The sequence below is a fragment of the Hylobates moloch genome, unplaced genomic scaffold (assembly GCF_009828535.3).
Source record: "Hylobates moloch isolate HMO894 unplaced genomic scaffold, HMol_V3 SCAFFOLD_2, whole genome shotgun sequence".
Taxonomy (NCBI): domain Eukaryota; kingdom Metazoa; phylum Chordata; class Mammalia; order Primates; family Hylobatidae; genus Hylobates; species Hylobates moloch.
Window position 1 is genome coordinate 136,741,264 of NW_026652277.1, and position 18,522 is coordinate 136,759,785.

Here is an 18,522-nt window from a genome sequence, read left to right on the forward strand (position 1 = left end):
ATGATTTTTAAAAAGATTGGTGTGATAGGGAATGACTGGAGGAGATAGTGAGTTGATGGTAAGAAAAGATATTTTATTTTTTAATTTAATTTTTTTTTTTTTGAGATGAATGAAGTCTTGCTCTGTCGCTCAGGCTGAGTGCAATGCTACGATCTTGGCTCACTGCAACCTCTGCCTCCTGGATTGAAGCGATTTTCCTGCCTCAGCCTCCTGAGTAGCTGGGATTACAGGTGTGTGCCACCATGCCTGGCTAATTTTTTGTTTTAGTAAAGACGGAGTTTCACCATGTTGGCCAGGCTGGTCACAAACTCCTGACCTCAAATGATCCACCCGCCTCGGCCTCCTAAAGTGCTGGGACTACAGGTGTGAGCCACCGTGCCCGGCCAGAAAGGATATTTTAGAAGTGTAACATTTAAACTGGGGTAAATGCAGAAGCCAAATAGGAGATAATTTGGGGAAAGAGTACCTGGCAAGTCGATCAGCTAGCACAAAGCCTCTGAAGGTGAAAGCAAGCTGGGAGCAAGTGGGTATGGAAGCAGGGAAAGGGTTAATGAGGGACAGTTGGCTGAAATGAGACAGGAGATACAGAAAGGGGCCAGCTGGCTTAAGGTTTAGTAGGACAGTGAGAGTCTGAATAACAGAATAACAGCCTGGATTCAATGGGGTGCCCCTGAGAGGATTTTTTTTTTTTTTTTTTTGAGACAGAGTCTCACTCTGTGGCCCAGGCTGGAGTGCAGTGGCGCAATCTCGGCTCACTGCAAGCTCCGCCTCCTGGGTTCACACCATTCTCCTGCCTCAGCCTCCCGAGTAGCTGGGACTACAGGCACTGGCCACCATGCCCGGCTAATTTTTTGTATTTTTTTTAGTAGAAACGGGGTTTCACCATGTTAGCCAGGATGGTCTTGATCTCCTGATCTCGTGATCCGCCTGCCTTGGCCTCCCAAAGTGCTGGGATTACAGGCGTGAGCCACAGCACCCAGCCTCCCTGAGAGGATTTTAAGCAAGGCAGTGGCATGATCTGATTTACATCATGAAAGATCACTTTGAGTGCTGTAAGAAAAGTGAAATTGATGAGGACAGACAGGAGACAGACCTTGGTAACAGTGGCTTGGACTAGTGTTTACTAGGGGAAATGAAAGCAAATAGAACTAGAATATGTTTTGGAGGTGGAATAAACAGAATTAAAGGATTACATGGGAAGTAAAGGAAAGACATATGGATGGTATTTAAACCACAGATTGGTTGAGATCCCGAAGTGCTGTGGACTAAATGTGTTCCCTTAGCCCCAAATGCATGTGTTGAAAGCCTAACCTCCAGTGTGAGGATAATAGCAAGTGCAGCCTTTGGTAGGTGATTAGTTGATGAGGGCAGTACCCTCGTGAATGGGTTTAATGCCCTTATAAAGAAATCCCAGAGAGCTCCCTTGGTGCTTTTACCACGTGAGGACATAGTAAGAAGATAGCTGTCTATGCACCAAGAAGCAGGCTCTCATCAGACACCAAAACTGCTGGCACCCTGATCTTGGACTTCCCAGAATCCAGAACTGTGAGAAATGAATTTCTGTTGTGGGCAGGCACAGTGGCTTATGTAATCCCAGCATTTTGGAAGGCTGAGGCGGGAGGACTGCTTGAGCTCACAAGTTCAAGACCAGCCTGGGCAATAAAGTAAGACCCTGTTGCTACAAAAAAATAAAAACAAAATTAGCTGGCATAGTGGCATGTACCTGTAGTGCCAGCCATTCAGAAGGCTGAGGTGAGAGAATCACTTGAGCCCAGGGGGTCAAGACCACACTGAGCCATGATTGTACTACTGCACTCCAGCCTGAGAGACACAGCAAGACCCTATCTCAAAAAATCATAAAATAAATTTTAATTGATGAATTCTGTTTTAAAGCCATCCAATCTACGGTATTCTGTTACAGCAGTCCAAGTGAAGACATCATGTCTGCTTAAAGAAATACTGGATAAACTAAACATTTGTATGTAAAAATACTTATTTGGGAAGCATTCTATATGAGTAAGATCCATGTTAACAAAAAGATGGCCTATATAATAGTCAATTTGTTTTAAAGCATCTTAAGTTTCTTAATAATTTTTGAGATTCATGAAAAGAGCCTTAAGAGAACCTTTTCAACTGAGAAGACTTGGAGACTTCGGCATAGTGAGTTTACTGAATGTATTTCAGGAATTCTATTATTGAAGGATAGATATAATGAGACTTTGAGATAAGTGAGGAAGAAAATTTACAATAACTAAAAAAAGTTGCTGCACTTAATTAGAAATTTAGCACTTGGTACACAAAAAACAATGCTCTTCATTATCTCATGGTTCTAAATCTCAGTTTAATCATTTAGAAAATACGACAAGGTTTTACATGCTTGTAATTTGCAAACATGTTATTATACAAATACTGAAATCCATTGAATTGTAAGCTTTTAGAGGACAGAAGCCTGTCTTATTCACATTCTGCATCCAAACTGGTGCCTTGCACAGGGTAAATGATTAACAAATGTTTATTCAAAGACTTAATGAATGATATGAACTCTTAACATTGATTAGTTTTTGCTACTCTCGAAATTAATTCTCTCCTCTCTAATAATACCAGAAAGAGAAAATTCTAGATTACTAAAAAGAAAACATACTATTTGTCCTGAAAACAGAAATCTGAACACAGAAAGGCTTCTAAGAGGAAAGCAATGTTCATTGAGTGACACCTAGCTTGTCCTACCCTAATCTATTCTCCACACTGCAACCAGTTTCGAAATCACAGTATTTGAATATTTCACCCTCCTGCTGATCAAAGCCCTTCAACAGTTCACTGTCTTTGGATAAAGTCCCAAATCCCTAACAAGGCAAAGAAGGCCTGGCGTGATCTGATCCTGCCTACCTCCCCAGCTTCCTAGCTTTCACTCTCCAGAATAAAGGTGTCATCAGGGCTTCCTCAGGGGCTGTGCACACACTGCCCCCTCTGCTTAGAATGCTGTTCTTCTGGCCTGACTCTCTTACAGGTCTTAGGTAAAGAATTCCACATTTAGAGACGCCTTCCCCAAGTTACACATGAATGTTTACCACAGTTGCAATTTAACACCCAATTTGCAGTTTAGGTTGTAAGCTCCAGGAAGGCAAAGATCACTCTGAGCCAGTTACTATTCTGGCACAAGGCCTAGCATATCGGAGGCACTTAATTTTGACTGAATGAATAAATGCATGAAAGAACATGCAAAAGTAATTTCTTACTACTGATTTCAACACCTCGAATTAAAATAAATGAATAAATAAATAAATAAATATGGAGATGATGTGGGCCAAGATTAGAGCCACTTAAAAAGCCAGAGGGTTGGCCGGGTGCGGTGGCTCATGCCTGTAATCCCAGCACTTTGGGAGGCTGGGGCAGGCGGATCACAAGGTCAGGAGATTGAGACCATCCTGGCTAACACGGTGAAACACTGTCTCTACTGAAAATACAAAAATCAGCTGGGCATGGTTGTGCGTGCCTGTAGTCCCAGCTACTTGGGAGGCTGAGGCAGGAGAATCGCTTGAACCCGGGAGGTGGAGGTTGCAGTAAGCCAAGATAGCACCACTACACTCCAGCCTGGGCAACAGAGCGAGACTCCATCTCAAAAAAAAATAATAACAAATAAATAAAAAATTAAAAAGCCAGAGGGTTATCATCACATAAAGCCTTTGAAGCCACACTGAATACTGGGAGTGGGAAATAGGAGACACCCAGAAGCCTAATTATAATTTATCAGAATCACCATACCATTGTGTAATCAAAGCTACATTGCCATAGGGCTTAATAAAAAGCACTACTAATGCTTTATACGTACACAATATTCCACATGCATATATCCATGAATTTCCATAATTGTTATTGCTCGACTTTCAATTCTACTTTGAATAAAAAATCTGAAGCAATAGAATGGAATTCTCATTATTGACAAAACCTGTGTCATTTAAAAAATTTCTAACTTCCTTGAAACAATATTGATACTAACCTTACATTGTAATTCAAGTAAAATACATTAAAGTTTTAAAAAAATTCCAATTTCAGGCCGGGCACGGTGGCTCATGTCTGTAATCCCAGCACTTTGGGAGGCTGAGGTGGTGGATCACTTGAGCCCAGGAGTTCAAGACCAGCCTGGGTAACATGGTGAAAACCTGTATCTACAAAAAATGCAAAAATTAACTGTGTGTGGTGATACGTGCCTGTAGTTTCAGCTACTTGGGAGGCTGAGAAGTGGGAGGATCACTTGAGCCTGAAAAGTTGAGGGTGCAGTGAGCCATGATTGCGCCACTGCACTCCAGCCTAGGCAACAGAGTGAGATCCTGTCTCCAAAAAAGAAAAAAAATGTCCAATTTCAACATTTAAAATACAACACTATAACTTCTCAAAGCAAATTATGTAAACTCTTTTTCTAATGTTAATTTCAAGTATACTAATATCTAGAGGAAAGCGACAAACAAATCTAAGATACAGAAGTGGGATTCAAAGCTTTGATAAGTTTCCCAAAACAAAAAGTCACAAACTGTTGTTCGATATTTAACTAAAATTCAATGACATGAATTTCATTCATACAAATAAAATGAAGATAGAAACAAGCTAATGTGTTAGGTTATGCTTAATACTTTTTCTCAGAGACTTGGTCTAACATAACTTTATAATCATATGATCACTGAACACTTTCAGATTGAAAATATTTTAATTATTTTTAGTATCTCCTCACATGAAAGAGAAACAGATTAAGTTGATTTGTTACTATAATGCTGTCTAGATGTTCTTACGTATTTTTCAAGTGTGTCCTGGGCCGCAGCACCTCCGAAGTCACCGACTGTTCTGCATTTCATCACAGGTGTTACTACAGTACTTTATAGAACAGATTTTGCTCAGTATTCATTAAAGACTGCCCAGTATTCTTAACACACACTCTCTTTTAAAACTAGGTACAGATTTCATAGTTCCATGTCTTCATTCTCTTCTCCTAAAGGTGACAATTTAAGAACTGGATGGACTTAAATTCTAATAAGGGAGTTTTGGGTAGGGAAAAGAAAATTAAATATTAATTCATAATAAAATTATTTAGGTCAATTCAGAAAACAATTTAGCATCATTTATCTTAGAAGAAAAAAAATCTTAAGAAGAAGAATACGAACCACATACGTGTGATAAAAGAGGATATAATGTAGCCAAAGTAATAATGTCATTCAGGTTTTTGATTGAAGAGAAATTAAAAACTTTCATATTTAAAGGAAAATATCACCAATTAACTTTGAATTCAGGACTTGGCGTAGGAAAAATATGGATGATGGAATTGGATTGGTTTTGGTAGACTTTAATTCCATTCCACATTTTCTAAGAAAGTGAAATTAGGTCATGCCAGCTATTCTCACTTCCCTTTCTAGCTGGCTTTTCTCTTTTCTTCATATGCTATTTCTCTTTAGTCTTTTTGTTTCTCTCTGCTATGACTTTCTTTTATCTTACATTCCAGCCATCTCTTTCCCCCAGGGCTCTGAATGTACATTCAACATAGGTTCCTGCTTTCCTGACGTCTACAGAGAGGACTCAGAGCCTTCAGGGTCAGCTTCACTATCTGCTGTCATTGCTCAGGGAATCTGTCAAGGAATCTGACTGAGTTATCTTAGGAAGAGATTTTTTTTTTTGAGACAGAATCTCACTCCATCACCCAAGCTGGAGTGCAGTGGTGTGATCTCGGCTCACTGCAGCCTCTGTCTCCCGAGTTTAAGCCATTCTCATGCCTCAGCCTCCCAAGCAGCTGGAATTACACGTGTGCACGACCATGCCTGGCTAATTTTTTTTTTTTCTGTATTTTTTGTAGAGACGGGGTTTCTCTATGTTGGCCAGGCTGGTCTTGAACTCCTGGCCTCAAGTGATCCACCCACCTCGGCCTCCCAAGTGCTGGGATTATAGGTGTGAGCCACCAGACCCAGGCAGGAAGAGATTATTATTCTAGGTATCTTGCTATTCCCTCTACCTCAGAATCTACTTCTATCTATTCTTCCATTGAAAGTTGAAAGGTAGTGGTACGGCTGGGCGTGGTGGCTCACACCTATAATCCCAGCACTTTGGGAGGCAGAGGTGGACAGATCACTTGAAGCTGGGAGTTCAAGACCAGCCTGGCCAACATGGCAAAACCTATCTCTACTAAAAATACAAAAATAAGCCAGAGGTTGCAGTGAGCCAAGATCACCTCACAGCACTCCAGCCTGGGTGACTAAGTGAAACTCCATCTCAAAAAAAAAAAAAAAAATTAAAAGAGACAGTATACATTTCTTGCTAACATAATAGAAAATTTAAAGCTAAGAAAAAGAATAGCAGCCAGGGGCGGTGGCTCACACCTGTAATCCCAGCACTTTGGGAGGCCGAGGCAGGTGGATCACCTGAGGTCAGGAGTTCAAGACCAGCCTGGCCAACATGGTGAAACCTCGTCTCTACCAAAAACACGAAAATTAACCAGGCAGTGACACGCACCTGTAGTCCCAGCTACTTGGGAGGCTGAGGCTGGAGAATCGCTTCAACCCAGGAGGTGGAGGTTGCAGTGATACAGTGGGCTGAGATTGTGCCACTGCACTTCAGCCTGGGTGACAGAGCAAGACTCCATCTCAGGGGAAAAAAAAAAAAAAAAAAAAAGAAGAATAGCAGAATGAGTACTGAGCTCTAATGCCAAATTTAGTCAATAGTTTCATGATCTAGATAGTCTGCATCAGTGCTGTTTAACTGAAACATGAATGCGAGCCACGTGTATAATTTAAAGTTTTTCAGTAACCATATTTAAAAGAGCAAAAAGAAAAGATACTTACTATCATATTGGATAGCACTGGTCTAAAAATCAGAAAGCAGTTTACAACAAACCTTACTGAAACTGGCTTTTCAATTGCTCTTGATCAAGAGCATTTATTTTAATGCTGTTTCTTAGTCTAGTCATTGCCCTTTCCTACTGAGTATGAAAAATTCTAAACTACTCTATGATTGTAAAATCAATACATCTAAGAGAAAACTTACCATCTCATCTCCCCAACCACCCACACCCCACCCCAAATAAATAGCTCATCCTGACTTCCTTGTCTCAGATGATGATTTCCTTTTCAACTGGCTCAAACCCAAGTCAACTTTAATATTTTCTTCTCTTCTACCAAAGCAGATGATTGATCCTTTTACAGTTTCTCTTGCACTTGCAGTGAGATAAACTTAATCCAGGTCCTAATTGGGCAGAATTATTTGTATTTCATGTATCTGAAAACGTCTTTGGTCTCTGTGCCTCATTCTGTTCACTCTATTCAACAACTGCCAAGTGCTTATTATGTGCCAGGCACAGTTTTAGGTGCTGGGGATACCCCAGTGAATACCACAAAGGTCCAGGTCTCATGGAACTTACATGTGAATAGGTGAGAGAATCAATATATACTGTGTAGAAGTAAATGTTCTGAAGGAATACAAAGCAGAACAAAGCATAGGGGGCTACTGAATGATGATGGTGCTATTTTAGAGAAAGTAAGTCAAGAAAGCTCTTTTTGTGGAGTTAAGATTTGAGTAGATAACTGATTAAGTGAAGGGAAAAGCTGTGCAGATCTCTAGAAAGTGAGTTCCATGTGGAGGGACTGGTAGGTGCAAAGTCCCCAAGATGGGTTCAGCTTGTTCTGTGTGTTCCAAGAACTGCAAGGATCCAGTATGGCTGTAAAAAAGAAAGGGAGAGAGTGACAGGAGATGATGTTGGCAATGCAGCCAGAGACCAGATCATGAGCGTACTAGAGGCTATGGCATGAGTGTGGACTGTATTCTAATTGTGGTAGGAAGTCACCAGGCATCTTGAAACAGGATAGTAACATAATCCAACTTAATATTTTAAGAGCATCACTTTGGCTGGTTAGAAAATAATCTGTAGGTGGGCAAGAGTAGAAACAAGGTAACAGTTGCAGTACAGGAAAGAACTACAAGTGTCCTGGAATCAGATGGTGGTAGAGGTAGTAGGGAGAAGTAGGCAGGTCCTGGATCTATTTTGAAGGTAGAGCAGTGGGGAGTGCTGATAACTAGTGTCTGGTGTACAAGACAGAAGTCCAAGATGGCTGAGCAGTGAACAGTGAGCGGACACTAGTTCTAGAAAGAGCAGTTTGGCTGAGGTTGAGGGGTGCTGGTGGCACATGGTGTCCATTCAAGAGTTCAGTTCCAAACACTTTAATTTTGATATTTAAATTGAAATGTCTATTTCATTCTTACTTCAATATAAAAGTCATATTAAGCTTCCTAAAATAAAATTTTCAGCATGTTATTCTCTTTTCCACAAACCTTTGACAGAATTTCAGTTTACCAAGTAATCTTTAAACTCCTAAGCTTGGAAGTCAAGGTTTTCCACAATAACCTCTACCCAAATTGCCCCCAATCCTGTTTTTCTTATTACTGTATTCCTCGTAGTGCCTGGGAAATATGCACATGTTTAATAAAATGTTTACTAAGTGAATAAAAACCTTTGTATTTTTGTCACTCCTCTATGTTCATCCTTTGCCCTATTCATGAGTCCCACTAAAGTTGGCCTCCTCAATGAAACCTTCCCCAAGCACACTGGCTATATTACACTGTTTCTTGACTTTATACTCCTGACCAGTTGTATGCTGGTAAATGTTTACCAGCTCTCTGAAAAGCAATGACCTGATTTGTAGCATTTGCTGATATCTGTGATGTAAATGCAACTACCACGGGAGATTGCAAGTCATCAACATGATGTCCCCCACTGTGGTGCTGGTAAGAGAGGTGCACACAATTAACTATGATGAGCTGGTAGGCGCCAGCTCCAACACATCATTACTCAGTACAAACTGCTTGGATCATTTTTAAAGTCACCTACTGCACAGTGACTTTTATTTTAAGTACCTATATATAAATCCTCTTATTAGATTGTAAATTTGTGAAGTGTAAACATTGTGTCAGATACAGGGCTATAATCAGCTAAATGACTTTGTCTCAAAGTTCACATCTACAAAATGGAGAGTCCGACTCAAACTGTAAAATTCCACAGTTCTGTGTCTCAATGGTCTGTGCATCTCCCTTAATTTTTCAGTCCAATGCTTTAAGGCTGAATAAGTAAATCATTATACTGGACCCAAAATAAAATCTGCCTTAAAAAAGATAAAAGAAAGGAACAAGTGATGGCATTTTAAAATCACAAATAGAAAATACGATCACAGAAAACTCTATATAATCACTTTTCCTTGGATGGAGTTGAAGAATAAGAATGTAGCTTTTTTTGCTTTAAAGAATTCAAATGTATACACTGATCAATCCAAGAAGCATAATTTGCCTTGGACTACAGTGTAATCATTGGACAGAAAGAGAGAACACAATGAAATATTAAAAGGAAACTAAAAGATACAAAATTGACTGAATCGTAGCACAGAATGAAAATAATAGCTTTTGGAAAATTCCATGAAGTGAAAAATATCTGATTCAAGTAAAATGAAAATTTGATGCTTTTAATGCTCGTTTTTAGATAGGCATGCCACGACGGCCGGCTTAAATCTAATTTAACTCTCAAGAGATTCATAGGAAAGACAAGTTATTTCACTCCTTTCAATAGGATGAAATTCAGGTATGTTAAGGCATAAAAATCTCATGTTTTTCACTCAGAAATAGTTAAAATATGTGAAAACACACATCCTCTGATACTTTTTCATAGTACATGTCTCTGCCTAAGCTCTAGCCACTCCAATTCTATTCCTCAGTCTTACTCCTTTAATATCACGAATCCCAAGCCAGGTCTGTTTCCCTTATGTGCTGAAGGCTGCTGGCCTTGCGAGGGCTAAAGGAAATGAGTGAGACCAGTAGGAGTGAATGCAGTGAAAGGGTCCTAGGGGTAGGGCTGGGGGTGGAGGTTATGGGGAACAGGGCTTAGCAGCAGGGGCAGGCAAGCAGAAGGTAGTAGAGCAGGCTTTAGAGCACAGGCTTTAGAAATCCATCCAAAGGAGTCCAAAGAACAAGATCCAAAGAGCCAAGAAGGAAAGTTTTGTCCATAACGACATTCCATTCAAAAAGAACCACTGGGCTGGGCGCGGTGGCTCACGCTTGTAATCCCAGCACTGTGGGAGGCCGAGGTGGGTGGATCATGAGGCCAGGAGATCGAGACCACGGAGAAACCCCGTCTCTACTAAAAATAAATACAAAAAAATTAGCCGGGCGTGGTGGCGGGCGCCTGTAGTCCCAGCTACTCGGAGAGGCTGAGGCAGGAGAATGGCGTGAACCCAGGAGGCGGAGCTTGCAGTGAGCAGAGATTGCGTCACTGCACTCCAGCCTGGGCGACAGAGCGAGACTCCGTCTCAAAAAAAAAAAAAAAAAAAAAAAAAAGAACCACTGGTCCTACTATAATTTTTTTGTCATCTAATATGCCTAGAAAGGATGAAACCTTGGTAACATCATACCCATTTTTACTTTAATGGGGCATCTTTTTGTGCACTTGTTTTCTTAATTTTCTTCAGGCACAGACAATCCTGGAGTGCAACAGCTACTTGCCAGTTTCTCTATGGCAATGCGTGTGCCTAAACAATTTAGGAGTGGGGAGAAAGGAAGATATTATAATCTTGGAAATGGTCTGATGGCATGGAGCATCACAGAATAGTTTTACCTTTGGAACCAATTAATTCCTAGTTATCTTGATATTTATGGTTAATCTGCTTTGAAAATTGATTTAGAAATTCTGTAAAGCTGGCAAAAACTGGAGCTAATATGTAATAAATTATTTTATGATATATAGAACCACAAGATGCAAAGCATTAGGTCCTCTCAGGAAAGAGCTGCAAAACAGACACCCAAAGTAAAAAAAGAAGAAAACAAAATTCTGAGATGTATGGATGACATCTGACAAATTAATACAAGAGATTAAAGGAATAACAAGTAAAATAATTTGATAGAAAATAGGCAGGAGAAGTGGTGGGCCACTTTACAGTGCAAACCCAGCCAAAAACTGTCTATGTTCAATACCTTCTGGTTGAAAATATATATCTCTATTAAATAATCAAAGTAATTTAATCTTTCTAGGTGCAGAATCTTACTACTCGTCTAACGATAGGGGATCAGTACTACTCTACCCAGTAAAATCTGTCCTTGTGGGTCCCTAAAAGGAATGTAAAATAAGTCTATCATAAACAATGCTAATGTGGTGTCCAAATTCTAGTAAAAGTTGTTTCCTTGTTCTTTTTTTTGTCTGAGTTTCAAGTGACTGACAAAAGCTCACATATATACAAATGTAAACATACACATGTATTCTCTCTTTTCAGAGTAACATTATAATTATGACATACCAGACACAAATTAGCAGGCCCCAAGTATTCTTGAAAGACACTGCATGTATGTAGCTATGTGACAAATGATCTTACAAAAAGTCTATCCTGTTTCTTTTGAAATTCATCATGCTCACAATTAGAAAGATAATGGTAGGTTTCTGGAACTACATTATTGTGCTGCTTCTTGTCTAAGTTCTGCACTTGCTTATCAACTGGTGATTCATGCAGTTAATCCTATTTAATGACTTGCTCTGCAGAAGAATGCTAAGAATTAATAAATTTAAAAGTTGTGTAAATGAGTGAAAATGTGCAAATTCTTTTAATTACAGTTACAAATGTTATGGAAATAAGCAAGCATAACATAAGAACACAGATTTAGGAATATTACCACCTTCTGTTTATGTTATACTCTAAGGGGCTTAAAGCATTTTGAAGGATAGCAGGCAATGCTCCATTGGTGAGAAAAGTAAGCTGTTCATTTTTGGTAAGGGTTTTAGGTAATCATGATACATATAATAAATTCTACCCTCTGTTGCCCAAACAGTATCTAATGACAGGAAAAAAGATTTTATACTTTCAAAACATAGGTAACTTTCCCATTTAAAATCTTAAATATATTCAGGTCAAATATTAAACTAAAAAATCATAATAAATTTTTCTCAGTATTCAGACTGCATATATAACAATGATTTAGCACAATGTTTTATAAGTTTATAAATACATCTTCCTGGTTTTATGTATTTTTAAAAGTTTTAAGTTTGTCCCATGAAAAATAACAAAATTTAGTGAATTAACAGAGTTTTACAATATTTCCCTAGCTAGAGAATGTCAAGGGAAATGAACCTTCATCATGTACAGATTATTAACTACCTGGTTTAAGAGATCTTCTACTTTCTTCTGCCATGAATCTCTTGCTGCATTTTTCTCTCGCTCTTTCAACTGCAAAAGTTGAGACATTGCTGACTTCTTATCCTCTTCATGTTGAAGCCTTAACTCTTCACGAAGTTTAGAACACTCTTGTCTAAAATAAAACAAATGCATTTACTTTGTAAAGAGAATTATTCCTTTCACTGACTGTAATAGAGTCCACGTTTTTTAAAGTGCTTAATTAGTCCTCTTCAAAAGTCTATGATGCTGAGGAAAAGCAGATTATTTACTTAAGGGCTGTAAAGTAAATTGGTAACTTACCCCAATATCACTCATTTATCAATTTATTAACAGCAGAATAGGTACCAGAACAAATAAGTCTTCTAACTTTAGGTTAGTTTACTGCCTGTTTTATATTCAAGGAAATGCAAAAAGTAAATCTGAATTCAAACAGAAAATAAATCCAATTTCTCTGTCTCTAATCACAGGAAATTTTAATTTAAAATACTGCTACTATGTCTTTAACAAAAGGATAATATGAGTCATACAAGAGAAAAACTTTCTTGTATGTCTTTATTGGTAAGATTACAGAACAAAAAATGTACCTAAGATTTTCAGTCCACTTGATTTCTAAGTCATGGGCCATTTTGTCCACTTTGAGCTTTTCTTCTTCTTTCATGGCAGCAATTGTTTCTTCATGCTGTTGCCTTTCTTGTTCTAGCTCACCCTGAAGAATAAAAACTTTTTAATGAAGACTAAACTTCAAAAACAAACACTGCTGGTTATTTTAAATAAGTAAAGTGCTTGTATTAAAACTTTTAATTTTAAATTCTTACAGCCCAATACTTGATAATGCTATCTGTGAAAATGACTCAAGATTTTCTGAAAATAAAATATGTAAAACACATTTTTTATTTTACATGTTCTTGTCTAAACTATATTTTATTAAGGCTTATATCACAAATTATTTAAATAGTTTAAAGTCAGCATTAATCATCTTAATTACACTTTCCATATATTAGGTATCTAACGGTAGACTGATTATCCAATTACCTTCACCTGTACACCCATTACATAGACAGATATGTTATTCAAATTCACTTACACTCATATTCAAAAGTATGTTACTTGATCAAAACTTAAGTATATAGCTGTACCTGACACGATAAAAATAATGATGCAGAATTTAGGCTACCGTTTTTATTATGTCAAACTAGTGGTCCATGTGTTTAAAAATAATTATGCAGAATTTAGGCTACTGTTTTTATTATGTAACTTCAAACTAGTGGTCCGTGTGTTCATTGTTCACTGCAATATATACACAATTCCTGTAGATTAGCATGAATCAAGTGGCTCTGTGGAGCCTGGGGATAGAGGTGACCTGTTTGGACAACAGTGGCAACCATCAGCCCCTGCCAGCAGAGCAGCTGCTCTTGGGGCACAAGGCAGAAGAGGAGCAGATGATGGTCTATCTTCCTGTTACCACAGTGACCCTTTCTAGATCACCCACTTGCTAATGACATGTTGTGTGGCAGTTTTTGAAGGGTATACCCAGATTAATAAGAAAAAAGCAAGCCAATGTTGAAATTGCCATTCTACATTGTTGGCCTGGCTACTAAGCAGTAAGTATTGAGAATTGAAGGCAGCCATCTTAGCCAACTGTTCTTTTCACTAGTGTTTTGCCTCTAGCAATTCTTTTATTTTCCGCCAAAGGCAACATTAAATGGAGTAGATTGTTTAAAACGTATTTCTTTTCCTCAATGCAAAGTACATCATTAGACATTTTTGGGATAGGTTAGAGGAAAAGAGGTACCAAAACCACACTTGGTCTTAAGGAGCTTACGCAGAGTTGTGGTAAACCAGGATGCAGCATCTATATTTTCTCAGTTAAAATTCTCCAGCAGAACAGAAAATGAACAATTGATAGAGTTTTGCTTAAAATGTTTATTATTTTCTACTACTGGACAGAAGTACAATGTAAATAGGAAAAAAGACCTGAAAGAAATGAAACTGAATCAGTAAGCCCAATACTCAGTGCCAGGACAGCCGGGGGAAAGGCAGCCAGGATAAAATACCTTAAAGTCAGGAACTGGGTGTGCGCCAAGGCGAGAGAGAACTTCCATGATACCATATAAACACAACCTATATTCAATTAACATTCATTAGAAATATTTCAACTACTTTTAAATATATTTGTATTACCTTAAAATATCATTTTCCTTTTATTTGTTGACAATGGAAAAAACATCTCTTAATATAGTTTGGTCATCCAGTTCAGCTTCACACCACAGAATGCTACCATCGAGATTATAGTCAATATATCTGGCATCACAGAAACTAAATATATCAACTTGTATATTATACTGGCTCTAAATTCCAATTATTTCTTGTTATATATTAACACTGTCATATCACACAGCCATTGGAGAAAGGTAAACATAAGTAAATGAAGATTCGAGGAAAATGAAGTAATTTATTGTCACATAATTCAAAATGGAAGATAAATATTTAATGCACACAGAATATAATTATACCATAGATAAAATATAAATTATGTATGCCCCATACACAAAGTAAATTCACTAAAGTGTCCTTGTTTATATGCTTTTGAAATGTCACCAATTCTAAACTAAAAAAGAAAATTTGAAATAATATTAGTAAAAGGCAGTATTTACTGAGTGTTTACTATTTTGCTAAGCACTTTGCTGTAAATGGTTTAACTCGTTTAACTATTACAATAGTGCTGTGAAGAGTGTTATTACCCCCCACCTCTCCTTCATTGTGCAGATGTGGAAGGTGAGGCTTTGCCCAAAGTTGCACACTATGTGGTGGATTCAGAATTTACATACAACCAACCTGACTTCAGAGCCTATACTCTAAACCATCTCTCCGAAGGAAAAGATTAAGAACTCCCTGGGTATTATACACCCAGTTTTATGGACTCTTTTTCTCTACTATCTAAGACAATCTAAATCTTTGCTGTGCTTCATAAGAGTGGAAGAAAAAAGGCAGAGTCTTTCCGAAATCTGCAGACACAGAGAAGGACTTAGTTGCTGTATATGAGAGTTCTAACTCTTACTAGTAAAAGAATTGCACATTCCAATTGTTATGTGTTGAACTCTGTCCCCAAAAAGATATACTGAAGTCCTACCCTCCCAATACCTCAGAATGTGACTTTATTTGGAAATACGGTCAGTACAGATGTATTAAGATGATGTCAAACTGACGTAGAGTGAGCTCTTGTTCCAATATGACTGGTATCCTTTTAAGATGTAAAGATAGGCAGAGATGGAAATTATGTTGCCGAATGCCAAGGAATGCCTGGTGCTACCAGAAGCTGGAAAATATAAGGACGGATCTTCCCTTAGGGTTTAGGAAGGAACATAGCTGTGCCAACACCTTGATGTTGGACTTCTAGCCTCCAGGGCTATGAGAGAATACATTTCTGTTGTTTTAAATTCCCCAGTTTGTAGTACTTTGTTATGGTAGTTCTAAGAACTAATATACTAATTATATACAACGTGCTGTTTAAATAGCTCTAGGTCAAATGGCTAAATTATATTTTTATTTTGCTGCTGTTTAGATTGCAGTAGAATTATGAAATTACCTCCACATTTAATAGAGCATCCTTGGTCTCCTTTAGGCTGTCTTTAGTCAAGTCAAGCTCATTCTGAAGCCTTTCCTGGGAGTCCTGAAGACTAGCAATAAGTCCTTCTGCAGAGCCAAGACCTTGTTCACTTTTCCTTACCAGATCTTGGAGGCGGCCAATCTGTAAGTAAATAAAGAGTACTTTTAATATACTTCATTGTAACAGAATAGCAAAATAGTCTTACAATTTCTTCCTAAAGATTTTTATTTAGTTGTAATTTTACTGAATGGATAATTTCCTGATTAATTTGGAAAAAGCACTCAAATAACCATGACAGCTTTCTTCTGTTGTGTTTTGAAAAGACTTTCATATTTAAGATTTTCTTTTTTCATGACAACCATGTAAAGGAATAGATATACCTTTGTTTAACAAGGTATTCCTTGTCAAGAGAATTCCTAGTTCCACCATATAATAAAATACCTATAAGATGCTGAAGCAAGGCAAAGATTATATAAAAGAGTAAAACAAAATTTTAGATAAAAATATCTTAAAAACCATTCTTTAAAATTGAATCACATATTTCATTTGAGTCCATATCTCCTGCTATTTGCAAAGGGAATAAATTTAGGTCAATATTGATAAGCTGGTAAATGTATTATAAACTAGAGTAAGTTATGATTCCTGTGTTTCCATACAAAATTTCTCATGAAATCTTTAAGAGTTGAATTTATACACTCTGGAAATTAGGAGCTAATAGACAACTGCTGATTAAGCATATCCCTACCATAAAGTTATGAATACTAAAATACATACATGAAATATTTCAAATTATTTAGGACAATGCTTATAAAACCCCATTCTTACAAAATGGCCAAGCCTATGAAATTTCTACAAAAGTTAAAATTGGTAATTTAAAAATAATACCTATTTCTCCTTGTAAATAGACATTACAAAAAAAAAATGCAAAAATTCTCCTTCAATCCTTCTCTGACCCACAATTCCCTCCCCAGGTGCACAGCCTTCCTGTCCCCTCTCCATGCAGGTATATGCTCTGCAATACTGGTGGTGGTAGTATTTTATCTTGTTGGTGTCTCTAAAGGAATGCTAATCTCATAAGATAATTAGGGGAGCTACACATCTTTTCTGTGCTCTGAAATATTTTCACAGCAAAAGAATTACCTGTTTCTTAAAAGTTTGGTAAAATTCTTCAATTAAACAAATTATAAAGAATAGTATTCTAGGGCTGGGCGCGGTGGCTTATGCCTGTAATCCCAGCACTTTCGGAGGCCAAGGCAGGCTGATCACCTGAGGTCAGGAGTTCAAGACCAGCCTGGCCAACATGGCAAAACCCTGTCTCTACTAAAATACAAAAAGTAGCCAGGCATGGTGGTGTGCGACTGTAATCCCAGCTACCTGAGAGGCTGAGGCAGGGGAATTGCTTGCACCTGGGAGGCAGAGGTTGCAGTGAGCGAGACTGTGCCACTGCCTTCCAGCCTGGCAACAGAGCAAGACTCTGCCTCAAGAAAAAGAAAAAAAAAATAGTATTCTAGTAACAATGTAAAGAATTCAAAGAGAAGGTCTATTAAGGCAATTACAAATCTAATTAGAGATAGAATATTTAAATAGGCAAAAACTTCAAACTTCTGCAAAGTTAAATGTAATAAAATATAAAAAGCAAGTTAAGTGTTGAACACAACTGATCAGTTTGTTTTCTTAAATACAATAAAAATGGATACATGGGGAAAACACCTATTGTCTCCCAATAACAAAATCTCCTTATGGCATTTGGGGCAACTACTCGCCTTTTCTATCGGTCCATGTAGTCTTAGTAAGCATTCAACTTAAACTCCAGAATGAAGTGCTTCATTGAAGCATAAACCAATAAGGTCATCTCATTTTGTTTGTATGGGGATTGGGTCAGTGGCAGGCAAGCTTATCTAGTCACAGTGATCTCAGGACTTTAAAAGGAGCTCCTAGAAAAGGTTTTTTGCCAGCTGCACATACACCTCAGGGAATGTATGATTGAAGCATGAAGTCAACACAGAGAACAAACCCAATTTAAGAGAAAAAGAAAAGCTGAGTTCCATTGTCACAATTTCAGTTCTGAATCTAGTCTTCCCTGATGCTAACGTTATCCTTGGACTTTACAGTCACATGAGTCAATAAATTTTTTTTTCTTTAGGCTAGTTTCAGCTAGGATTTCTGTCATTTGCAATATAAATCAATACTCAGATTATCCTTATTAATGTACAAACTGAGGAAATACAGTAAGTAGAAACCTCCTCCCTGAAATGTCCATCTATCTCTATTTGTTCTTCTCTAATTCACTCTCCTTGCAACACCAGAGTGAGTTTTTTATGAATTACAAATATGGACATGAGCATAAGCCCCATCCACCGTGCAAGCATCCACATATTTGCACTTATCATCTTTCAAATGTTTTTCACTGCCCTTAGGATAACTTTCGAAATCTTTCATGGGGCTTACAAGACCTCCACAGCATGGCCCCTGCTGAAATCTCCAGCCTCAGCATGGCATCCCTTCTTCTTGGTCTTTATATACTAATTGAGAGAAAGAGTAGGGTTAAGAATTGAGTTCTGGAAGCACACTACCTGAAAGGGAATTCTAGCTTTACCTACTTATTATGTGCTGACTTGGGCAAGTTACTTTAACTTTTCTATGCCTTAGTAACTGGTACCTACTGCACAGGGTTGCTGTGAGTATTAAAGGAGAGAACAGTATAAAGAAGAGGCTATATAAAACAAAGTCTGGGACTCAATA

The 18,522-nt window shown here is 37.9% G+C and overlaps 1 protein-coding gene across 10 annotated transcripts in view; it reads right to left on the reverse strand.

Moving 5' to 3' along the window:
• The window catches only part of FAM184A (family with sequence similarity 184 member A), a 122,397-nt gene that overhangs the window by 34,415 nt on the left and 69,460 nt on the right, over nucleotides 1–18,522 (reverse strand). For all 10 annotated transcript variants that reach the window (XR_009212480.1, XM_032157868.2, XM_032157852.2 and 7 more), the window contains exons 7-9: nucleotides 15,760–15,921; nucleotides 12,758–12,879; nucleotides 12,156–12,306 (exon numbers count right to left, since the gene is read on the reverse strand). Coding sequence is in view for 9 of the 10 variants with exons in the window: in XM_032157868.2 (XP_032013759.1) it covers nucleotides 12,156–12,306; nucleotides 12,758–12,879; nucleotides 15,760–15,921 (435 nt within the window). In the remaining variant the exon portion in view is untranslated. The remainder of the gene's footprint in view (nucleotides 1–12,155; nucleotides 12,307–12,757; nucleotides 12,880–15,759; nucleotides 15,922–18,522) is intronic.